The sequence below is a fragment of the Petaurus breviceps genome, unplaced genomic scaffold, assembly GCF_028583685.1.
Source record: "Petaurus breviceps papuanus isolate PSGF00001 unplaced genomic scaffold, PetGlider_PUasm1.0 188, whole genome shotgun sequence".
NCBI lineage: Eukaryota > Metazoa > Chordata > Mammalia > Diprotodontia > Petauridae > Petaurus > Petaurus breviceps.
In genome coordinates, this window is record NW_027185804.1 from 23697720 (window position 1) to 23716783 (window position 19064).

Below are 19064 nucleotides of genomic sequence, written 5' to 3' on the forward strand. Positions count from 1 at the left end.
GGAGGGGAGGGCTGCCTGCCGTGGCCCGGGCTGGAGGAGAGGGCTGCCTGCCGGGGCCCGGGCTGGAGGAGGGGAGGGGAGGGCTGCCTGCCGTGGCCCAGGCTGGAGGGAGGAGGGGAGGGCTGTCCACCCTCCCAGGCCAGAGGGGTTGAGGGCTGGTGGCAGTGAGAACACAGAGAAGGGGAGAGATCAGAGCCATGTGATCCTGGAAGCTCCTCCTTACCTGCTGACAGACGTCTCCTTGTCCTTCCAGGATGTGCATTCCCGCTACCGGACAGAGGCGCATCAAGATGTGGTGGGACGGTTTAATGAGAGGTGAGACTTTGGGCCACGTTGCTCGGCAGACTTGTGGGGATGAGGGGTGCTGGGGTCTTGGATCCATCCAGAAGCTTTGGCCTCCTTTGAGGAAAGACACAGTGGAAATCCAGGATGGTCTTTTAAAAAGATAACGATACAATGTTACCATATTGATGGGGGCAGTGTAGCCAGGGGAAGGGGTCTGGCTGTAGGAGTCAGGAGACCTGGACTCAAGTAGAGAATGGTGCATCAGGATTCAAACCCAGAACCTCTGCAGTTATATTCATCTTTTTTTCCCCTCACTGTACAAAGATGCCTCCATATTAAATATAACAAGGGAGGAGTTTAGCCAGGAACTAGGAGGAGCTGGGAATGCCAAGAGACCAAGGCCAAGGGAGAGCATTTCATGCCTGGAGGACAGACAGGTAGATGGACAGTTAGCCTGTGTGTGCCAAGGGAGATGGGCAGCTCAGGGAGTCTACCTCTGGGCTGTGTGGCCCTGGCTGCAGCTCATCTCTGGTTCCCTCTAGCATTCACATTCTGTGATGTAGCATAGCTTGGTCACCACTGAACAGTCTCTTATCGGTGGCTTGGGGGAAAGCACCCATGATACCCTTGTTAGATACACAGGTGAAATGGGCAGCTCACATGCTGGATGACCACGCCTTGGTCCTAAAAGGCAAGGCCAGCAGGGAGCCTCCCATGAGGCGAGATGTGAGCACAGGAATGTGGAAGTCAGAAACGTCGGGGCCTTGTAGCCCGGCAGGAAGATCTGGGCTCGAGTCCCACACAGAGCCTGTGTGACTGTGTGAACGGCCCTAGCCCCCTCCGTGCCCTGGGATCCTGAGATGCCCGACAGGCAGTTTAAAGTGACCAGAGCTGTGTGCGTGATCTCATTGAGACCCACACACCCTCGTGTAGTAAACAGACACACGTTCCCCATTGTGGGAGCTACGGGGAACAGTGGCTAGAGTGCTGAGAGTCAGGGAGACCCCCTCCAGACATGAGTAGCTGTGTGACCCTGGGAAAGTCACCTCTTGTCTGCCTGCCCTCATTTCTTCATCTGTAGAATGGGGATGGTGATGGCCTTTACCTCCTGGGGTTGTTGTGAGGGCTGAGCGAGATGATGTTGGTAAAGCACTTTATCAATCTTGGAGCCTTGTAGAACTGCTGGCTGTTGTCTCGAGGCAGACAGAGGAGGGGAATTAAGTTGTGTGGTCAGTGGCAGAGCCGGGCCTGGAGCCAGCCCAGCTCCAGCGTCCCCTCAGGACTTGGCGTCCTCTCAGTCCAGCTTCCTCTGTGCTTGGGAGGGCGTGGAGGCCAGGGAAGTGAGCCTGGCTGGGGGGCTGAGCCACTTCCTTGTCCTACCTGGCCAGGTTCATCCTGTCCTTGGCCTCCTGTAAGAACTGCATTGTTATCGATGACCAGCTCAACATCCTGCCCATCTCCAGCCATGTGGCCAACATTCAGGCCCTGCCTCCAAAGACACAGGTGAGCGGGGGGCGCCGGGGGCCTCTGCGGCCAGAGTGGTGTGGCGTCAGCATGCGTCACCAGCCTCTCTCTCCCCTCTCCCTGGCAGGATGATGACCTTTCTCCTTCAGACCTGGAGCTGAAGGAGCTGAAGGAAAGCCTGCAGGACACGCAGCCCGTAGGTGTGTTGGTGGACTGCTGCAAGACGCTGGACCAGGTAAGGCCCTGTGAGGCCTCCGGGGCCTGGGCGAGGGAGGCCAAGGCCCCTGACTGCCCAGTGGCTCCCTTTCCACAGCTCCGGCTTCACATGGTCTGTGGGCACTGTCTTGGGTTTCCTGGGGCCCTGAGGGAAGAACTAAGACCCAGGGGGTTCCTTGACGTGGCCACGGCCCCTCGGCTGGTAGGATTCACACCCAGGTCTGTGTGAGACAGGAAGAGCCTGGGCTCAGAACTGAGCCTGGGTCCTGGTGGAGGTGTGACCCTGGGTCCGGCTGGGTGTCCCCTGCCTGCCTTGGGGGGTGTGTGACTCAGGCCAGTACCCAGGACCCAGGCTGCTTTGTAACCGCATGGTTCATGGAGCTGTCATCTGGACCAGGGAGACCCGAGTTCAAATCCAGCCTCAGATACTTGCTAGTCATGTGTCCCTGGGCAAGTCACTTGTCTTCAGTCTGCCTGAGTTTCTTCACCTGTGAAATGGTGCCATTAATAGCTCACGCCTCCAGCCTTGTCTGAGGATCAGATGTCTGTGAAGGGCTTTGCCAGCGTTAGCGCTGTGAATGCTGCCGTCGTCAGACTGGCAGCTCCATGAGGGCAGGGACCGGGCCGGGCTTTTTCCTCTTTGTGTCCTCAGTGCTTAGCCCAGGGCCGGCACATAGTAGGCATTCTATTTGATCGTTATTAGTGATCTGCTTTGCCTTTGAGCCCCGTCGAAGGCCCGGTTTCCAGACTGAGCTGTCTGCTCTCTCTGTCCCTGCTTCTCCTTTTCTGGGGTGGGCAGGAAGGTCCCCCAGGCCCAGGCCCCGGGCTCGGGGTGTAAGTCGTGTTCTCTGTTCATCCACCGGCCGGTTTCCTGCTCCATAGGCCAAGGCCGTCCTGAAGTTCATCGAGGGCATCTCAGAGAAGACCCTGAGGAGCACAGTGGCACTCACAGCTGCCCGAGGCCGGGGGAAGTCGGCCGCCCTTGGATTGGCCATTGCCGGAGCAGTGGCCTTTGGGTGAGTGGGGAGAATGACTTCAGTCGTGGGGCTGCGGTGTGGCCTCCCCTGCCGTTTGTTCATCTGTGAAATGGGGCCGATGCTCGGGGCGGCAAGGGGGTGCAGTGAACAGAGCACCGGCCCTGGATTCAGGAGGATCGGAGCTCCAGTCCAGCCTCAGACACTTAACACTTACTAGCCGTGTGAACTTGGGCAAGTCACTGAACTCCAATCGCCCTCCAAAAAGGAAAAATAAAGAAATGGGGCTGATGCCGGCTGTAAGTGTGAGCGACCGTGACAGAGATGGAGGAGGCTGGAGAGCTCTGCTGGCATTCCAGGGCACATGAGCCCCGGCCAGAAGGGTAATGAGCTGTCCCATGCAGCCAGAAAAGCTGCTGGTCCCCGAGACCCTCAGTGTGGCACAGGCTTCAGGTGGGCATCCTGCTCCCAGCACGCCGGGGATTGTGACTCCTCAGTGTTTCTGTCATTGCCATCTCATCCCAGTAACTCCTTGTGCCCCCTCTTGTGAAAGGAAAAACAAATCATCTCGTTGCTCCCGTCTCACAGTGTATGCCTCGTTCAGCACCCATAGTACCCCACCTGTCTCTCCTTTGTGGTTGTGAGTGGCTACTGCCGTGGTCAGAACTCTGAACCTGTTCCAGCCTCATATCTTTGCCCATGATCTCTTGGTTCTACTTCCTTCCCTTGGACTGTGGCCCTGTATTCTTCATATTTGCCATTTCCTTTGGCATTAATGTTCACTCATATTCATTGGCCTCTGTTTCTCATCTCCCACTTGACCAGTGCTGACTGTGAGAGGGTGAGCAGGGCAGACCCTTCCTGGAGGAACCTCGTCCTTCTGGTCTCTTGTCAGGAGACTGACCTTATGCCTTTGGCCTCAGGACTCAGCTCTGACCATAGGTCTCACGGGTCCTAGACACAGGTCCTAGACACGGGTCCCAGCACAGCTGGGAAAGTGGGGGCCAGGTGTGGTCAGAGATGTGAGGACGGGGGACAGTGTGGGGGGTCTTTATCACCTCCCCAGAGGGGACTGCACTAGAGAGGAACACCAGGAAATCTCCATAGAGTTACTGTGTCAATGCCAGTGCAGAATGTGGGGGAGAAAGGCTGGGCTGCAGATGGAGTCCCAGCCCTGCCCCTTGTTGGCTGTGGGACACTGGGCACAGAATAGGGGATCCAGCGGCCATCAGTTCTCCCCTTCTGAGCCTCAGCTCCCCTTCTCGCTCTCCATCTTTAAAGTGCCGGGGTCGTCAGAGGGACTGACGGTCACTGCTCCCTTCATGCCTCTGCCTGAGCCCCCGTGTCCTCCCTCCTCTCCTCCTAGGGCTTGGTTGGACACCTCCTCTGCCCCCGATGAGTGACACTGGTGCCTTATCCTTGTCTGCTCCTTACTTATGGGCACATGTCATTTCCCCAGAAGCCGCCCCCCATTTTACAGATGAGGACACAGAGGCACTGGTTGAGCCAAGGTTCCTTGCCTGGGGTCACACAGCTCCTGAGTGTCTGAGGTGGGCCTTGACCCCAGGAGTTCTGACTGCAGGCCTGGCTCTCTGGCCACTGTGCTGTCCGGCCTGGAACACTCTGGGCACTGGATAAATGTTGGTTGCTTGACTGAGTATTCCCTTCCTTATTGCAGATTGAAAGCCAGCCCCTTCCTCTGTCTCCCCTAGAAGTTTTCAGACCAGGCTGGATGACCGCGGGTCATCGTGGCTCCTCTAGCTGGGGTTCGTGGTCCGCTAGAGGTTGGACAAGCCGGCCAGTCGGCCCTTCCCGTCCTGTGACTCTGTGCCCCTTCTGGGCCTCAGCTTCCTTCTCTGTACAGTGGGGATTGTTGTTCTGCCACGTCCCGCGGGGCTATGGGACAAGATCTGGTCACGGAATGCATCCACTTCTGCTAGACGTCCTGCCTGATGGGAGTCGTGGGAGGGGCGGACGCTGTCCCCCTCTGCCCTTCACCCATGCCTGGAGGCCTTTGCTTCACCAGGCCCATCTCAGGCCCATCAGGGGACCATTTGTCATCCCTTCTGTGCAGGGCAGGGGTGGGGGAGAAGCTTTTGTTTAAGAAACAACCAACCAGCCCTTTCTCTTGTCTCTAGATACTCCAACATCTTTGTCACATCCCCCAGCCCAGATAACTTGCACACCCTGTTTGAGTTCATCTTTAAAGGCTTCGATGCCCTTCAGTACCAGGTGAGTAACCGCGGGGAGGCATGGACAGGAGTGCTGGAGGCACTGCCTTTACCTTTGATCTTGGTGGGGGTGGGTCTGGAGCCTGAGCTCCTTACGGTGCAGTGCCCCTTGCCAATGCAGACTGGGGCCTTTTCTGCCCAGTCCTTGTCATTGTTAATAGTAGGTAATGTTTACATGAGGCTGTTTAAGGCAATCCTTTCATTGTCTCATTTGACCCTTACAAACAACCCTGGGAGGTAGATGTTAGTATGGTCCCCATTTGACAGAAGAGGAAACAGGCAGGCAGCTATGAAATGACTTGCCTAGGGTCCCACAGCCAGGAGGCCTCAGAGATGAGTCTTGAACCCAGCCCATGGGGAGCGTGTTTGAGGGTGGGGCTGGTCGTAGTCTCCCTTCCTGTGCATGTTTCTTGCCTGCTGTCTGTTGCCTTCACTCTCCCTCTGACTGTGTTTCAGGAGCATTTAGACTATGAGATCATCCAGTCGCTGAATCCCGAGTTTAACAAGGCGGTGATCCGGGTGAACGTGTTCCGTGAGCACCGGCAGACCATCCAGGTAACGCTCTGGCCAGCTCCGTGCCCAGCTTCCTCCGTACCGCTCCTGTGGTGTCTCCTGGCATCACATGCTCCCCGAGTAACTGAGCACATGTCAGAGAGCGTTGTTTTAAGATAAACCTCTTCCAGATTTTTGGCCTCCTTCAAGGGAAAATGTTTACATTTAACAAGCGTGCCTTAGTCATCTTGAAAAGCTGTGGTCTTGTCGCACTTTTAAATTGAATTATTGGGGCTGTGAGATCCTGACCGGCTTAAAGTAAATAGGCTCTTTGTTCCTCTGTTGGACTGACATCAGGGTCTGAGATGGCCTGTCTGTAACTGGCTTAGTAACATCGCCTGGGAAGCCTTTGGAAAACATGTGTTTCCAACAAATACCCCCTTCTTTTCCATTTTAAACAACTTTTTCCCAAAGCCCTATAAATCCTGGGGAGCTCCTGCCACCTGGATGTTTGCCCTCTGCTAAGTCAGGGTAGAGGCCCCTCGTGGCTGGGTGCCTCTGGGCAGGACCGCAGCCTGCACTGGCCTGTCTGGGCGTTGTCCTTGCCCCGTGAGCTGCCATGAGCAGTGGTCAGCAAGATACTCATGCAGACCAGAGGGAATGAGCACCCAGAGGATTTGGGCCTGGGCTTTCCTTTTTTCTCTTTAGATGAGTTGGCAAAAAATGTCCTTTTTTATAGTAGTATTTTTTTTCCACCTGGAATTTACATAGTGAGGAGAGTAAGTTTTTTCCTCTGAGACCCTGTTTCTTTGTCTTCTTGGTCTTTTCTTTCTTGCCCATGACTGTGGGAAAGAAAAGAAATGCAGAAACTTGCTGTCATACTGATCAGGGTTAGGAGGTGGATTGATGATTTTTGCTCTCCACCATGACCATCAGTAGACCTGGTCACATGGCTGCAGAACAGGAATAAAGGAGGGGACAGAGAAGGGAGTAGGAGTGAGGGGACAGAGGAGAAAGGAGGGAGGCATGGGGGGGATCAGTGGTGTGGGGGTGCCACTCAGCAGCCTTTACCTCCCCTGGGTCACATCTCCTTTTCTCTGTCCCCTTCACAGTATATTCACCCTGGAGATGCAGTGAAACTGGGGCAGGCTGAGCTTGTCGTGATTGACGAAGCTGCCGCCATCCCTCTGCCCTTGGTGAAAAACCTGCTCGGACCCTACCTCGTCTTCATGGCTTCAACCATCAATGGGTAGGAATGGGGGGTGGGCTGCCAGGGGCTGGGAGCGGGTGGTGTACATGTCCACTGTTGGGGTGGGGTGGGCCTGAGGAAACAGGTTCTCTCCCCCTGGGGGGGGGCTGTGTCTGTGTTTCTCTCTGTATCTGTGTGTCTCTGTGTGTCTGTGTGGTCAGGGCCCGCTCTTTATGCTGTGTCTGCCATCTCTGCTCTAGATATGAGGGCACTGGCCGCTCGCTGTCCCTCAAGTTAATTCAGCAGCTGCGGCAGCAGAGTGCGCAGAGCCAGCTGAGCACCACGGCAGAGAACAAGGCCACCACCACGGCCCGCCTGGCCTCAGGTGCCGTACCCAGGGGGTACCTGTCTTCTGAGGTTGCTGGGTCCCCCATGGTCTGGGCCAGTAGGGAACGTGGGGGGCCCGGTGGCTGGGAGGGCACAGGGGTGCCAGGACCCTATGCACCCCTGAGCCTCAGGGGCTGACCCCTGAACCTCAGGGGCTAATGGCTGACATGCTGCCTGGCTTGGAGAAGCCCCCCTTCCCCCCCCCTCCCCCATGGTAGTGCCTGTGGCTGGTCCCTGTGGGATGAGGGCAGAGTGGAGCGGGCATCTTGTCTCGGGGGAGTGCTTGTAACTCTCGTTTTCCCTCTTGGGGGCAGCTCGGACGCTGCATGAAGTTTCCCTACAGGAATCCATCCGCTATGCGCCTGGGGACCCCGTGGAAAAGTGGCTCAACGGCCTGCTCTGTCTCGACTGCCTCAACATCACCAGGATCGTCTCGGGCTGCCCTCTCCCTGAGGCCTGTGAACTCTACTACGTGAACCGAGACACCCTCTTCTGTTACCACAAGGCCTCTGAAGCCTTTCTGCAGAGGCTGATGGCGCTCTACGTGGCCTCTCACTACAAGGTGACGTCCGGCACCGGCCTGGGCACTGCCTAGCTCCCTTGCCACATGCTTGTTGCCTTTAACAGATGGGATGTGGGCACTTTTCTGGGGGATCAGACTCTATAGGGAGGGCTCACAGGGAGCCGTGGGCCACGGGAGAGTCACTGGGCTGCCATGCCTGCACCCACAGAATGAAAGGCTCAGGCTAGGGGATTCGTAAAGTCCCCTCCCAGCCTGAAATTCTCTGAATGTTTATAAGCACTTCTGGAGGAGGCTGGTTCCCTGACCCCTCAGGGAAGTCACTTAGCTTCTCTGTGCCCAGGACGCTGCTGGCATTGGTTGGGAGAGTTTCCTCCCTAGAAGGTTCCTCTCCAAGCAAAGTCACAGGTCTGAATTTTTAAAAAGATTTTTAAAGAAAACTAAGCAGGTGATGAGGATGATGATGAGGCCAGGCCTGCCTCTTTGGGTTTATTATGGAGCTGGGAGTCTGAGGCTTTAGGGGCCTCTGAAGTGGATCCGCTGAGCCTTCCAGGCCTGAACCATGCACAGATTCCAGGGAAGAGATAAGGTCTCGGGCATTGTGGTGGTGATGGGCCCAGGTGGCAGGAGAGGGTCAGTTCTAGGCCACTAAGTGCCCCGAGGCAGAAGCTTTGTCCCCAGTCTGCTCTGGGGTAGGTTTTTAATCCTTATGTGGGACCGAGTGCCCCTGGAGCAGCTGAGAAGAGTTCTTCCCTTTGCAATGTTCCAGCAGGTGCTTTTGTGGACAAGCTTCAGAATGCTCCCTGATTCTTGGTGGTTGGGGAGTGGGTGTCAGACAAGTGCTGGCTCTGGGGTCAGGGGAGCTGGGTTCAGATCCTCCCTGTGCCTCTAGCACATCCTTCCTGAGCTGTTCCTGCAGCCCCTCACTAGCTGGGAAGTGAGTCTCATGAGCATTTCTGACCCTCCCCTTCCCCCCACAGAACTCTCCCAATGACCTTCAGATGCTCTCCGACGCCCCAGCTCACCATCTCTTCTGTCTCCTGCCTCCGGTCCCTCCTACTCAGAATTCCTTGCCAGAAGTTCTAGCTGTGGTCCAGGTATAAAATGCCCAACCCATGGTTCATGGAGTCACTTGGGCTTCTTGTGTAGGGGTGAATCAGGAGCCTTTTGGGTCCAGAGAGACTCGAGAGAGCTTGTGTGTTGGGATGGCTGAGGGGGGTGCTCTCCAATCCAAGGTAGGAACTTTGAGTGTCCAGTCCCAAGCTTCCCCAGAAGCGGCTGAGGGCACGGGCACTGGGGGAGGCCCTGCAGGATGGCACTGACCCACCCCTGCCTGGTCAGGTCTGCCTCGAGGGGGAGATTTCTCGTCAGTCTGTCCTGAACAGCTTGTCTCGAGGGAAGAAGGCATATGGAGATCTGATTCCCTGGACCGTCTCTGAGCAGGTAACGTGCTTTTTTATTGGCTCAGTGCTGAGCGATTGTCTCCTTGGGTCTAGTTAGCAACAGAGAAGAGGTTTTTGGTGTAGTTTTGAAAACCCACAGTTTTGTTGTTTTTTTGTCACTGTCACCAATGACTCGAAGCCCTCTCCCACCTGGGGAGAAATCTCCTTATAACAAATAAGCCTGGTCCAGGAAGACGAATCATGACATTGACTGGTGACTAAAGATGCCTTCCTTCTCCTGCCCCGATAGCCCCCCACCTGTGCCAAGAAGACGCTTCAGGCCTCTGGGGTCACAGGTGATCCCCTGCCTTTCTCACGAATGCTGAAGGAGCTCCTGAATGCTGCTAGGTTATTGTGTCACTGTAAGCTTCCCCCTTAGCTCTGCCTTATGTCCCCCGCACAGTTCCAAGACCCTGACTTTGGCAGTCTCTCTGGTGGAAGGATCGTCCGCATTGCCGTGCACCCAGACTACCAAGGGGTAACGTATCCTCGGGTCCATCAGCACACGCTCCCTTCTTGGGCTGTAGCTACGTGCCTGTGACCCCGGGGGTCCTTGGGTCACCCCTACCACTGACACCCACCGTAGGAAAACAAATGCTCAGTACCAGCCTCGTGTCCCTGGAAGGTTCCCACTGTTGAGTCTCCTGTCCCACTGACCTCCAGCTAGCGTTGGTCCCATGACTAGGGGCTTTGTGTTGGCATTTCAGAACAGGGAACGGGACGCAGAGTGAGACTGCTTGTCCTCCAGTTGCCTTTGGCCTGGTCTCGAGGCAGACTAGCAGCCTCGAGTGGTTCTGGGAGCCCAGGGAGGGGTTTCCTTAGTGCCAGCCTGCTATAGGACAGGACGGGGTCCCATGGGCACTATCTCATCCTCCTGTCTGCTCTTCTTTGCCATAAAGATGGGCTATGGCAGCCGGGCCCTTCGTCTGCTTCAGATGTACTATGAGGGCCAGTTCCCCTGCTTGGAGGAGAAAGTCATCCAGAAATCACAGGAGATCAGCACCGTGAGCAGCGAGGTGAGTGGCTTGGGCGGTGCTCCTGAGGAGCTGGGCAGCAGCATTGACTTGGGAACATTACTGCAGTATGGTGGTGTGCGCCCTCATTGTCACTTTCATTCATGTTCAGTAATATCCGCACTCCTCTGTCGACAGTCCTGACACGGTACAGTCCTGTACCTCCCCTTTGAAGGGCCTCCACCCTCCCTGAATGCTTACATTCATGCCCCGTTTGCACGGAAGGCTGTCCACCTTCATTTAGTTAATGCCTTTTGTTTTCCTACCAGACTCATGTCCACATGTCCTCCCCTCTTCCCTTACTCACGAGTCCTCCTTGTAGTTAAGATTTTTTTTAAGAGAATTTTTTATGAAAATTCAGAAAACTGCCCAAAACACTAGCCATGTCTGCCAGTATATGATGCAGCAGTCCCCAGCTGTGATCTCCTGCATCTGTGCTGGAGGAAATGGCCAGAGTCTTAATTCTTCTGGGCTGAGCTTGGTCATTCTAAGTGCACAAAGCTCAGGGCCTTCCGTTCTTTGCATAAATAGAAAAGTATAACTACTTAAGATGTCATGTGTGTAGAGAGATAGATGGTACATCTACATATTTACGTCTCCTTATCTCCATACACACATACATAGATATTTACATATATGGTTTACCTGGTGTCTTTCTGCATCAGATCATCCAAGTGTTCCGATGCTTCTCTGAGGTCTCCGTATTCCTTGGGTCTTACAGTGCACTTATATTCCATCTCATTGGCATGCACTGGTTTGTTTAGCCATCCCCACTCTGGTTGTATTGCGTGGTTTGCACTTCTCCCTCCTCCCCCCCAAAAATGTAGCTGAAGTAGTTATAGCAGGCCCCCCCCTTCCAGAGTGCTTGAGGAGGAGCTGGGAGGGACCTGGTTGTGGGGGGGGGGGGGTGTCATCTTGTTGGCCCTGCATCTTAGAAAGGAAGAAGCTGTGGCTGGAGACTTGGCATATGAGGGACTAGCCCAGGGTCATTTGGGCCCAAGACAGGTCTCCTGGTTCCAGAGCTACTTAAAAAAACAGATTAACATATTTTCTTTCAGCTCAAGATGCTTCCCAGCAGATGTTCAGAGATCTTTCCTTCCCTAGCACACACGTACACACTTGAATAAAATTTCACAGCAGTGTGCTGGTGACTGATGAAGCTGCAAGGGGCCCTGGGGCCTCTATAGGCTGACCCCTTAGGATGAGGAGGACTGGGGAGCAGGGAGCTTTACTGTGATTTGTTCAGGGTGACACAGGTGGTAAGAGGCAGTGGCAGGTTTTGAACCCTGGCCCTCTGACACCAGGGCTGGGCCTCCTTCCCTGTCACACTGTCCTGTAGGGAGTACATGTGTTATTACTCCCAATTTACAGATGCTGCTGAGGTTCTGAAACAGTGTGAGCCTCCCAAGTCCCATGGCACGTACATGGTGGCTGAGGGCCACCTGGCTCCCATTCAGGGCACCCAGCCTCTTGGCTGGCACGTAGTAGGTGCTTCATAATGCTTGGCTGCCTTAAACCTGCTTTGGCCCTGGATGGACCCCACACTCTGCCCAGAAGCAGGACTTATGATGCGAGCCTGCAGGGAGGAGTGAGTGACTGCCCCTCTCCCTGACTTCTCCCATAGGCTGTCAGCTTGTTGGAAGAGGCTGTGACCCCCCGGAAGGACCTGCCCCCGCTGCTCCTCAAGCTGAGCGAGAGGCCTGCAGAAAGCCTGGATTACTTGGGCGTCTCCTATGGCCTGACCCCGAAATTGCTTAAGTAGGTTACCCGCTCCTCCAGCTCTGGGGGACCAGGTTTGGGAGCTGTCCTGGGCTCCTCCCAGCTGGCGCCCTCCTTGGTTATGCCCGCTCCCCACCCCAGCTTGGCTGCTCAGCACAAATACACAATATCTGCTGTCCCCCCAGGTTCTGGAAACGTGCTGGATTTGTTCCTGTGTATCTGAGACAGACGCCGGTGAGTGCATGAGTGTGTGTGTGCGTACTTAAGGGAAGCTTAGCATCCCATGAACATGTGATGCCTGTAACGTTGGTCCCTGAAGGCAGGGACAGTGTGGCCAGAGTGCGTGTGCCTCAGGAGCCCTAGAATTGGAGTAAATAAAATGAGGGGGCAGACTGCTGGCCCCTCCATGCCCAGCACTGCCCCAGAAGGGACACCCAGCATCTTTACTCCTGGCTCCTTCCACTTGGGCCTCACGTGACATGCCGTGACTTGGAAAGGGCTTCCTGTCCTGCTGATTCCCAAGAGGCCATTGGGGGCCTTGGCTGCTGCCTAGAGCCCCCAGGAAAGGCTCTTGGTACGGAGGCAGGGGACGGGTGACAGCCTCTCCCCCAGGTAGCCCAAGTGTCTGTCTCACTCTGCTGTGTCTCTGATGCTGGGGCATGTGTAAGCACTTAATGCTTCCTTTCTAGTCATTTGTTCATTCTTTGGCCTAAAGGAGAAAGGTCATTACATTGGGATTCCTGTGGGAGTCACTACATTGTATTTGTGTTGGGCTGAGGATCAGGAACTCAGAAGAGGTCTGTGGACCCAACACTTGGGGTGTCTGTTTCTCAGAATGACCTGACGGGTGAACATTCTTGTATCATGCTTAAGACTCTAAGCGAAGAGGAAGATTCCGAGCAGGAGCCCTGGCTTCCAGCCTTTTGGAAAGGTAGAGACTGAGGGAGCCCTGGGGAGGACAGGGTGATGGGGGCTGGTGATGGCTGAACCTACAGGGCACCAGCTTGTCTCGCTCTGTGCCCCAGATTTCCGCAGGCGCTTCCTGTCCTTGCTGGCCTACCAGTTCAGCTCTTTCTCACCTGCCCTGGCTCTGAACATCCTGCAGAATAAGAACGTTGGGGAGAAATCCCAGGCAGGTGAGTGAGTGCTCAGGTTTGAGAGGGGATGGGCTGGAACTGTGGAAGGCAGAGGAGAGAGCGCTGGTGAGATGGGGATGGAGAGGCTGGACACCCAGCTTCCCACCCACCCCTGCTAGCTGTGTGCCCTTGGGCCATCAGTGGTAACAGTAACAACAACTAGGTAGAGAATATTTATTGTTTTAAAGTTTGCAAAACTCTGCCATCATTTCTCCTTCAAGCCTCACAGCCCTCTTGTGAGGTGGGTGGTGGTCCCATTTTACAGAAGAGGAAGCTGAGTCTGAGGGGAAGTTAAGGGCCTTGCCCAGGGCTGCAGTGAGTGTCTGAGGCAGGATCCAACTGCCAAGTTCAGTACTGTGTCTGCTGCCTTTTTAACTGTTCTCTTTGCTCATTGGTCATGTGGGAATAAACAATACCTGATCCTGTGACCTCACAGGGTTATTGTGGAAACTCAGATGGTCTCATGTGCGTGGATGCATCTTAAAGGATGTGTTGGAGTGGGGAGGATTCCCAGGCTCCCCTCTGCTTTCAGGATGGTACCCTGCTGTTGGCAGCTGTGCTCTATCAGGTTAATCCTATCCAGGAAGCTGGGCAAGGGGACATAATGCCCCTCCAGAAGGAACGGTGAAGGGGAGTCTGGGAAACTATTCTTCTTTTCCTTTAAAAGAAAAAGCCACCTGATGCCGTCTCAGAGAGCGTGAATGCCTGGTGGCAGGCAGAGTGTTGGTGGTGAGGGGTTTGCCCTGGGCTGAGGGAGAGAGCACAGTCCAGCGTGGGCTCTGTGTTCCCAGAACTGAGCCGAGGAGAGCTGGAGGCCGTCTTCCTTCCCTACGACCTGAAGAGGCTGGAGATGTATTCCCGGAATATGGTGGACTATCACCTGATCATGGACTTGATTCCGGCCATCTCCAGGATGCACTTCCTGAACCAGCTGGGGCAGCTGTCCCTGTCAGCTGCGCAGTCGGTATGTCTGTCCATCATGGGCTTGTCCGAGTCCTCTTCACTCGCTCTCTGAGGCAAGTGGACCAGCTGCTCTGGGCCAGGCCTTCCTAGAGATAGAATGAAAGGCAGAAGACGGCCCTGCTCTCAGGGAGCTCACAGTCTAACCGAGGAGAAGCCATGTACGAGCAAGATGTTGATAGGAGTGATTGCAGAACTAAAGGGCATTGTGTGGAGGAGAGTGACTCAGGTCCTTGTCAATGCTGGGGTCCTTTGACCCTGCAGAGGGGCTCCCCTCACTCAGTCTTCCAGCCAGGGCTGGATGAGGGGCTCTCGGAGGCACAGATTGGCTTCACGGGGGCCCCTGAGCACCAAACTCCAGGTTTGGTGGTTGTCTTCTCTTGGTCCATAAGAGTTAGTGAAGCTTTTAGCAGTGAGCTGGAGAGGAGGCCAGGAGCCTGCAGTGGTGGGTGTATCATCAGCAATATTCACCAGTACCGAATGAGAACAGGCACCAGGCAGGTGGTTTGTGTTGTCCTGTTGGGGGCTGACACCTTCTTGTTCCACAGGCTCTTCTGCTGGGAGTCGGCCTCCAGCACAAGACAGTGGACCAGCTGGAAAAAGAGATTGAGCTGCCCTGCAGCCAGCTAATGGGGCTTTTCAACAGGATCATCCGCAAGGTGGTGCAGGTAACAGGCCTTGCCTTCAGAGAGGTCTTTGTCGGCTTTTGTTTTCACATCACCCATGTCTCCCTGGGCAGCCCTCCCTTCCCTCTCCCAGACAGCCATCCTTAGGAGAAAGGAGAAAGTCACCAATTCAGTAAAACTAACCCACTTAATGACAGTTTTCTGTGGGCTGTAGGCACTGTGCCATCCCAGACATCCCCCACCTCTGTTAGAGACATGAGCCAGCCGCTCGGGACCCCTTGTCCACCCCCATCCTCTGTTTCCTTCCTCAGTTGTTCAGTGTGATCCAGGAAAAGGCCATAGAAGAACAGATGGTAGCAGCCAAAGACGTGGTCATGGAGCCCACCATTAAATCCCTGAATGAAGACCTGGTGCGTTGGTCCCTCTCCCCAGGCCCTCTGTCCCCGGGCCTCTCTCCTGGCTCCTGGGACATCACCATTGTCTGCAGCCCTGTTCTCCCTCATGAGATTTTCTGTCCTTCATCACTGCATGCTAGTGATTGCCACGAGGCCATTCATCCCTTTGACACTGCAAGCTCCTCTTGTTTAAAAACGAGTATTTTTCTAAAAAATCTGTCTTTTCTCTGTGTCTGAAGCAGGCAGGTGATGTGAGAAAGAAGAGAGGGAGGGAAGGAAGAAATGAGACAGTCCACAAGTATATATGTGTTTACTATGTGCCAGGCACCGGGCTAAGCTCTGGGAATGCCAATACAAGCCAGAAGTCAGTCTCTGCCCTAGAGGGGCTTACATTCTAAGGGGGGGGGGGGGTTGGGGGGGAACATAAAAAGGGGGGGGGGGGGGTGGCGGGGGGGGGGGGGGCGTTTCGGGGGGGGGGGGGGGGGGGGGTGGGGGCAGTACATTAAAAGGGAGATGGAAAGTTGGGTTGGGGAGAGGCATGGCTTGAAGTCAGGATCAGGGCCAGTAAGGGAATGCAGGCTGGCCAGCTTGGACCCACTGCATGAGGTGGAGCCTTCAGGAGGACATTGGAATCAGGAAGACCCAAGTTCAAATCCTGCCTCAAGACACTTATTAGCTCTATGTCCCTGGGCAAGTCAGTTGCCTCTCAGCCTCAGTTTTTCTCATCTACAAAAGGGGGAATTTTGAGGAGTCCAAGACCATCCCTAATGGCTAATGTGTTTTGCTGCCAATGGTTAAATCTTCCCAATTCATGGATGATTCTTTTTCCCTGTGCCTTGTGTGAAAAAATGAGTTCTTTGTGATTCTTAGGAAAGGGAAGGAATGGAGGCTTATTCTTTCTCTTGGGAGTTCCTTTGTTCCCCAACCCCAAACACAGATTTAGACTTGTCTCTTGTTTCTGTGTGTAGAAATATTTTTTTCTCCACTGAGGGAAAGAAAGCTGTCTTCTAAGTAGAATTTGGAAAGGTGTGCTTACGTGCTTGTGTGGGATAGCAGGTTTTAAGGCAGAAGGGAAGAAAGAAAATGTTCTTTTTTCTTCCTCTTTCACTTATTTTGTCATGGCTAAGTGTCGAATTCTGACTTGCTCATGCTTTGGTTTTATGAATTCAGGATGAAGCAGCAAAAGAATTCCAGGAAAAACACCAGAAAGAAGTGGGGAAACTCAAGAACATGGACCTGTCCCAGTAAGGACCTGCTCCCAGCCTCTCTGAGCTCTGCATTTAGGGCCCTCTTCACCGAGTGAGGGTGGGGGGTGTGGCAGGAAGGGAGAATCTGTCTGTATTTCATTCTTGCAACTCACTTCCCCTCTGGGCCTCAGTTTACTCAGTAATGAGTCCAAGGTTTTGGACAAAATTTTCCTTAAAGCCTGTTTTAACTTTGAGATTCTGTCACGTTATGCACACACACACGCGGTTTTAGAGCAAATGGTGACTTTTTACGGCTAGTGGATTTGTTTGCTGGACGAGGTGGTTCCGTCTTTGATTTCTCAGGAAGGTTCCTCTTACTTTCTGGGGCGGTAGCTGCTCTTTTTAGGGTTTGAAGCCCCAGTGTTTGGAACATCTCTTAGATCAGGACTGACGTTCCCCCCGCCCCAAGTTTGAGCCCATACTTTTGGGATGCTTAATACTTTCCTGTTTCAGTAAGCATTTATTAAGCACCATGTGTGCTGGGCACTGTGCTAGGGCCTGGGGTGTACATGTATCACTGAGGCAGGAGAGTTGATAAAGCTTCAGAAGCAGAAGGTCCCATTTAGTTGGTGCATTTGGCCCTCTGTGCTTCAGCAGCCCTGGAGGGAATCGACATGATGAGGAAAAAGCCATTGATGGTGCTCCTCAGCTTTCAGGCTGGAGGGGCCTGAGAATTTCTCCAGTCCCCTCATTTACAGATAAGGAAGCCAAAAATTCAGAGTGAGAGGGCTACTCTTGTAGTAAATGCTAGACCCATTCCTTTGACTTCAAATTCAGTTTACTGAGTCACCAAGGAAAGCTTAAGTTTTATATATGTGTGTGTGTATCTATATCTGTCTTTCTCTCTGTATCTGTATATATAGAATATATATGTCTTTTTCCAAGAAGCAAGGGAAGGTGCTTGTAACACCTGGCCCTGGGCGCTGAGGCCGATGGATCGCTTGAGCTCAGGAGTTCTGAGATGTGGTCGGGCTGATTGGGGGTCCTCATAAGTTCAGCACCAGTTTAGGGACCAGTGGGGGGCAGGGACCACCAGGCCATCTCAGACAGAGCAGGTCAGTGTCTAGACGTGGAAGTGGGGTCCTGCGCCTTCTTAAGCGGCTTGTCTGCTCCTTGTGATCCACGGTACTGGGTCCCTCCCCCAGTGGTGTTAATTAGCCTCGTGGGCCTTTTCCTGATGCCGTGTATGTCAGACTGGGGAAAGGTCTCACTGTCCTTGTGGTATTGGCCAGGTCCACAGGTAGTCAGACTGGGGCCTTGGCCATGCTCAGCTTTCTTTGCCATGTGGCCCATCGACAACTTCTTTCTGAGGGGAGAATGGGTGGCTCTCAGGTCCCTCAGCAGGTAGGGATGGACCCTGGTCACTGGCTCCTGCAGAAGTGTCCGTTATTGCTCCCACCCCCAGCCCTCTTTCTGTGCTACACTTGGGGGTCACCAGCAGCAGTGCTTGGCACTCTGGCTTGGGAGCGGCTTCCTTTTTTCTGTTAAGCTGACAGATGGACCCCCGCCCGCTGAGGCTCCCCCATCACTCCTGCCTCCTTAGCTGACTCTGTTAATAGGCAGTCCCAGCTTTCACACTGACCTCACTAGGTTCAGTGGCTCTCCCCCTTGGCAGGAGAGAAGTTCCTCCCTCCACAGAGGTGACCTCATCCAGGTGAGGAAGCTGAGCCCCAGGCCACTAGTGGCCCCTGGCATATCGGCCCACCCAACCCCACGGCACCCAGACAAACCAGTGTCTCTGTACAGACTTCCAGGGCGGCCCCTTCCCCCTGAAGCAGCCCAGTCCATTCAGTGTTAGGTAGACTCTTTCACCTGGTCCTATGCCCTCTGTAGATACATAATCCGCGGCGATGATGAAGAATGGAATGAGGTCCTGAACAAAGCTGGTCAGAATGCCTCCATCATCAGCTTGAAAAGGTGAGGCCTGGAGCCCCTGGGAACTCGGGGATCACCCAGCCTCCTCCCCACCCCATTTCCCAGATGAGAAAACTGAGGCTCAGTTTGGGGAACTAAGGGGTATCAAGTGTCAGAAACATTTGAGCAGAACCAGCTAACAACTTGACCAGGCCCATCAGTGCCTGCCCCCTTCTGTGCCCGTAGCCCGCGCCTCTCCGCCAAGAGGAGGGAATGGGTCAGGCAGCACCTCTTCTGCAGCACTGTGGTCATCGTGGTCAGTCTTAGCTGCCTCTTGGCATTTGCCGCTTCTGAGATGTCACTGTGTGTCATCCTGGTGCGGGCCATTGTGGTTCTGGTTTTCACTTCATGGCCTGATTGGAGGGAGGGGGAGGGCAAAGAAGAAGTGTGTGGGAGATTTCAGGAGACCCCCCCTGGCCCCAGGGCAAGCATGCAACAGGACCAGGAGAAGTGTGTTCTGACTGGTCCTCGTGGGTTGTTGAAGTTCAGCCTGAGAAGCAGCAGCCGTCATGGTGGGGACGGAGGTGCTCAGGTCCCCCCTTGCCCCCCACTGGAATTCTTGCCAGTCTGGTTTCCAGATTGGCTTCCAGGGTAAAACCCCAGGGAGGGACCCAGTCACCCTTGGGCCAAGACACAGCCCCACATCAGCCACACCTGGTTCTAAAGTAGTAGGCATGTGTGTGTGTGTGTCTGTGTCTGTATTGTCTGTCTTTCTGTGTCTGTGTCTCTCGTGTGTGTGTGTGTGTCTGTGTGTTGTCTGTCTTTCTGTGTCTCTCGTGTGTGTGTGTGTCTGTATTGTGTCTTTCTGTGTCTCTCGTGTGTGTGTTGTGTCTGTATTGTGTCTTTCTGTGTCT

The 19064-nt window shown here is 54.4% G+C and overlaps 1 protein-coding gene across 2 annotated transcripts in view; it reads left to right on the top strand.

Moving 5' to 3' along the window:
- Positions 1 to 19064, top strand: part of NAT10 (N-acetyltransferase 10) — a 34843-nt gene that overhangs the window by 6730 nt on the left and 9049 nt on the right. For both annotated transcript variants that reach the window (XM_069091391.1, XM_069091392.1), the window contains exons 6-27: positions 254 to 315; positions 1674 to 1788; positions 1877 to 1984; positions 2848 to 2981; positions 5078 to 5171; positions 5627 to 5725; positions 6775 to 6911; positions 7112 to 7236; positions 7553 to 7800; positions 8739 to 8855; positions 9100 to 9201; positions 9604 to 9678; positions 10100 to 10216; positions 11838 to 11971; positions 12118 to 12166; positions 12767 to 12863; positions 12958 to 13068; positions 13860 to 14032; positions 14577 to 14696; positions 14966 to 15064; positions 16220 to 16293; positions 18130 to 18213. In XM_069091391.1, coding sequence (XP_068947492.1) covers positions 254 to 315; positions 1674 to 1788; positions 1877 to 1984; positions 2848 to 2981; positions 5078 to 5171; positions 5627 to 5725; positions 6775 to 6911; positions 7112 to 7236; positions 7553 to 7800; positions 8739 to 8855; positions 9100 to 9201; positions 9604 to 9678; positions 10100 to 10216; positions 11838 to 11971; positions 12118 to 12166; positions 12767 to 12863; positions 12958 to 13068; positions 13860 to 14032; positions 14577 to 14696; positions 14966 to 15064; positions 16220 to 16293; positions 18130 to 18213 — 2474 coding nt within the window. The remainder of the gene's footprint in view (positions 1 to 253; positions 316 to 1673; positions 1789 to 1876; positions 1985 to 2847; positions 2982 to 5077; positions 5172 to 5626; positions 5726 to 6774; positions 6912 to 7111; positions 7237 to 7552; positions 7801 to 8738; positions 8856 to 9099; positions 9202 to 9603; positions 9679 to 10099; positions 10217 to 11837; positions 11972 to 12117; positions 12167 to 12766; positions 12864 to 12957; positions 13069 to 13859; positions 14033 to 14576; positions 14697 to 14965; positions 15065 to 16219; positions 16294 to 18129; positions 18214 to 19064) is intronic.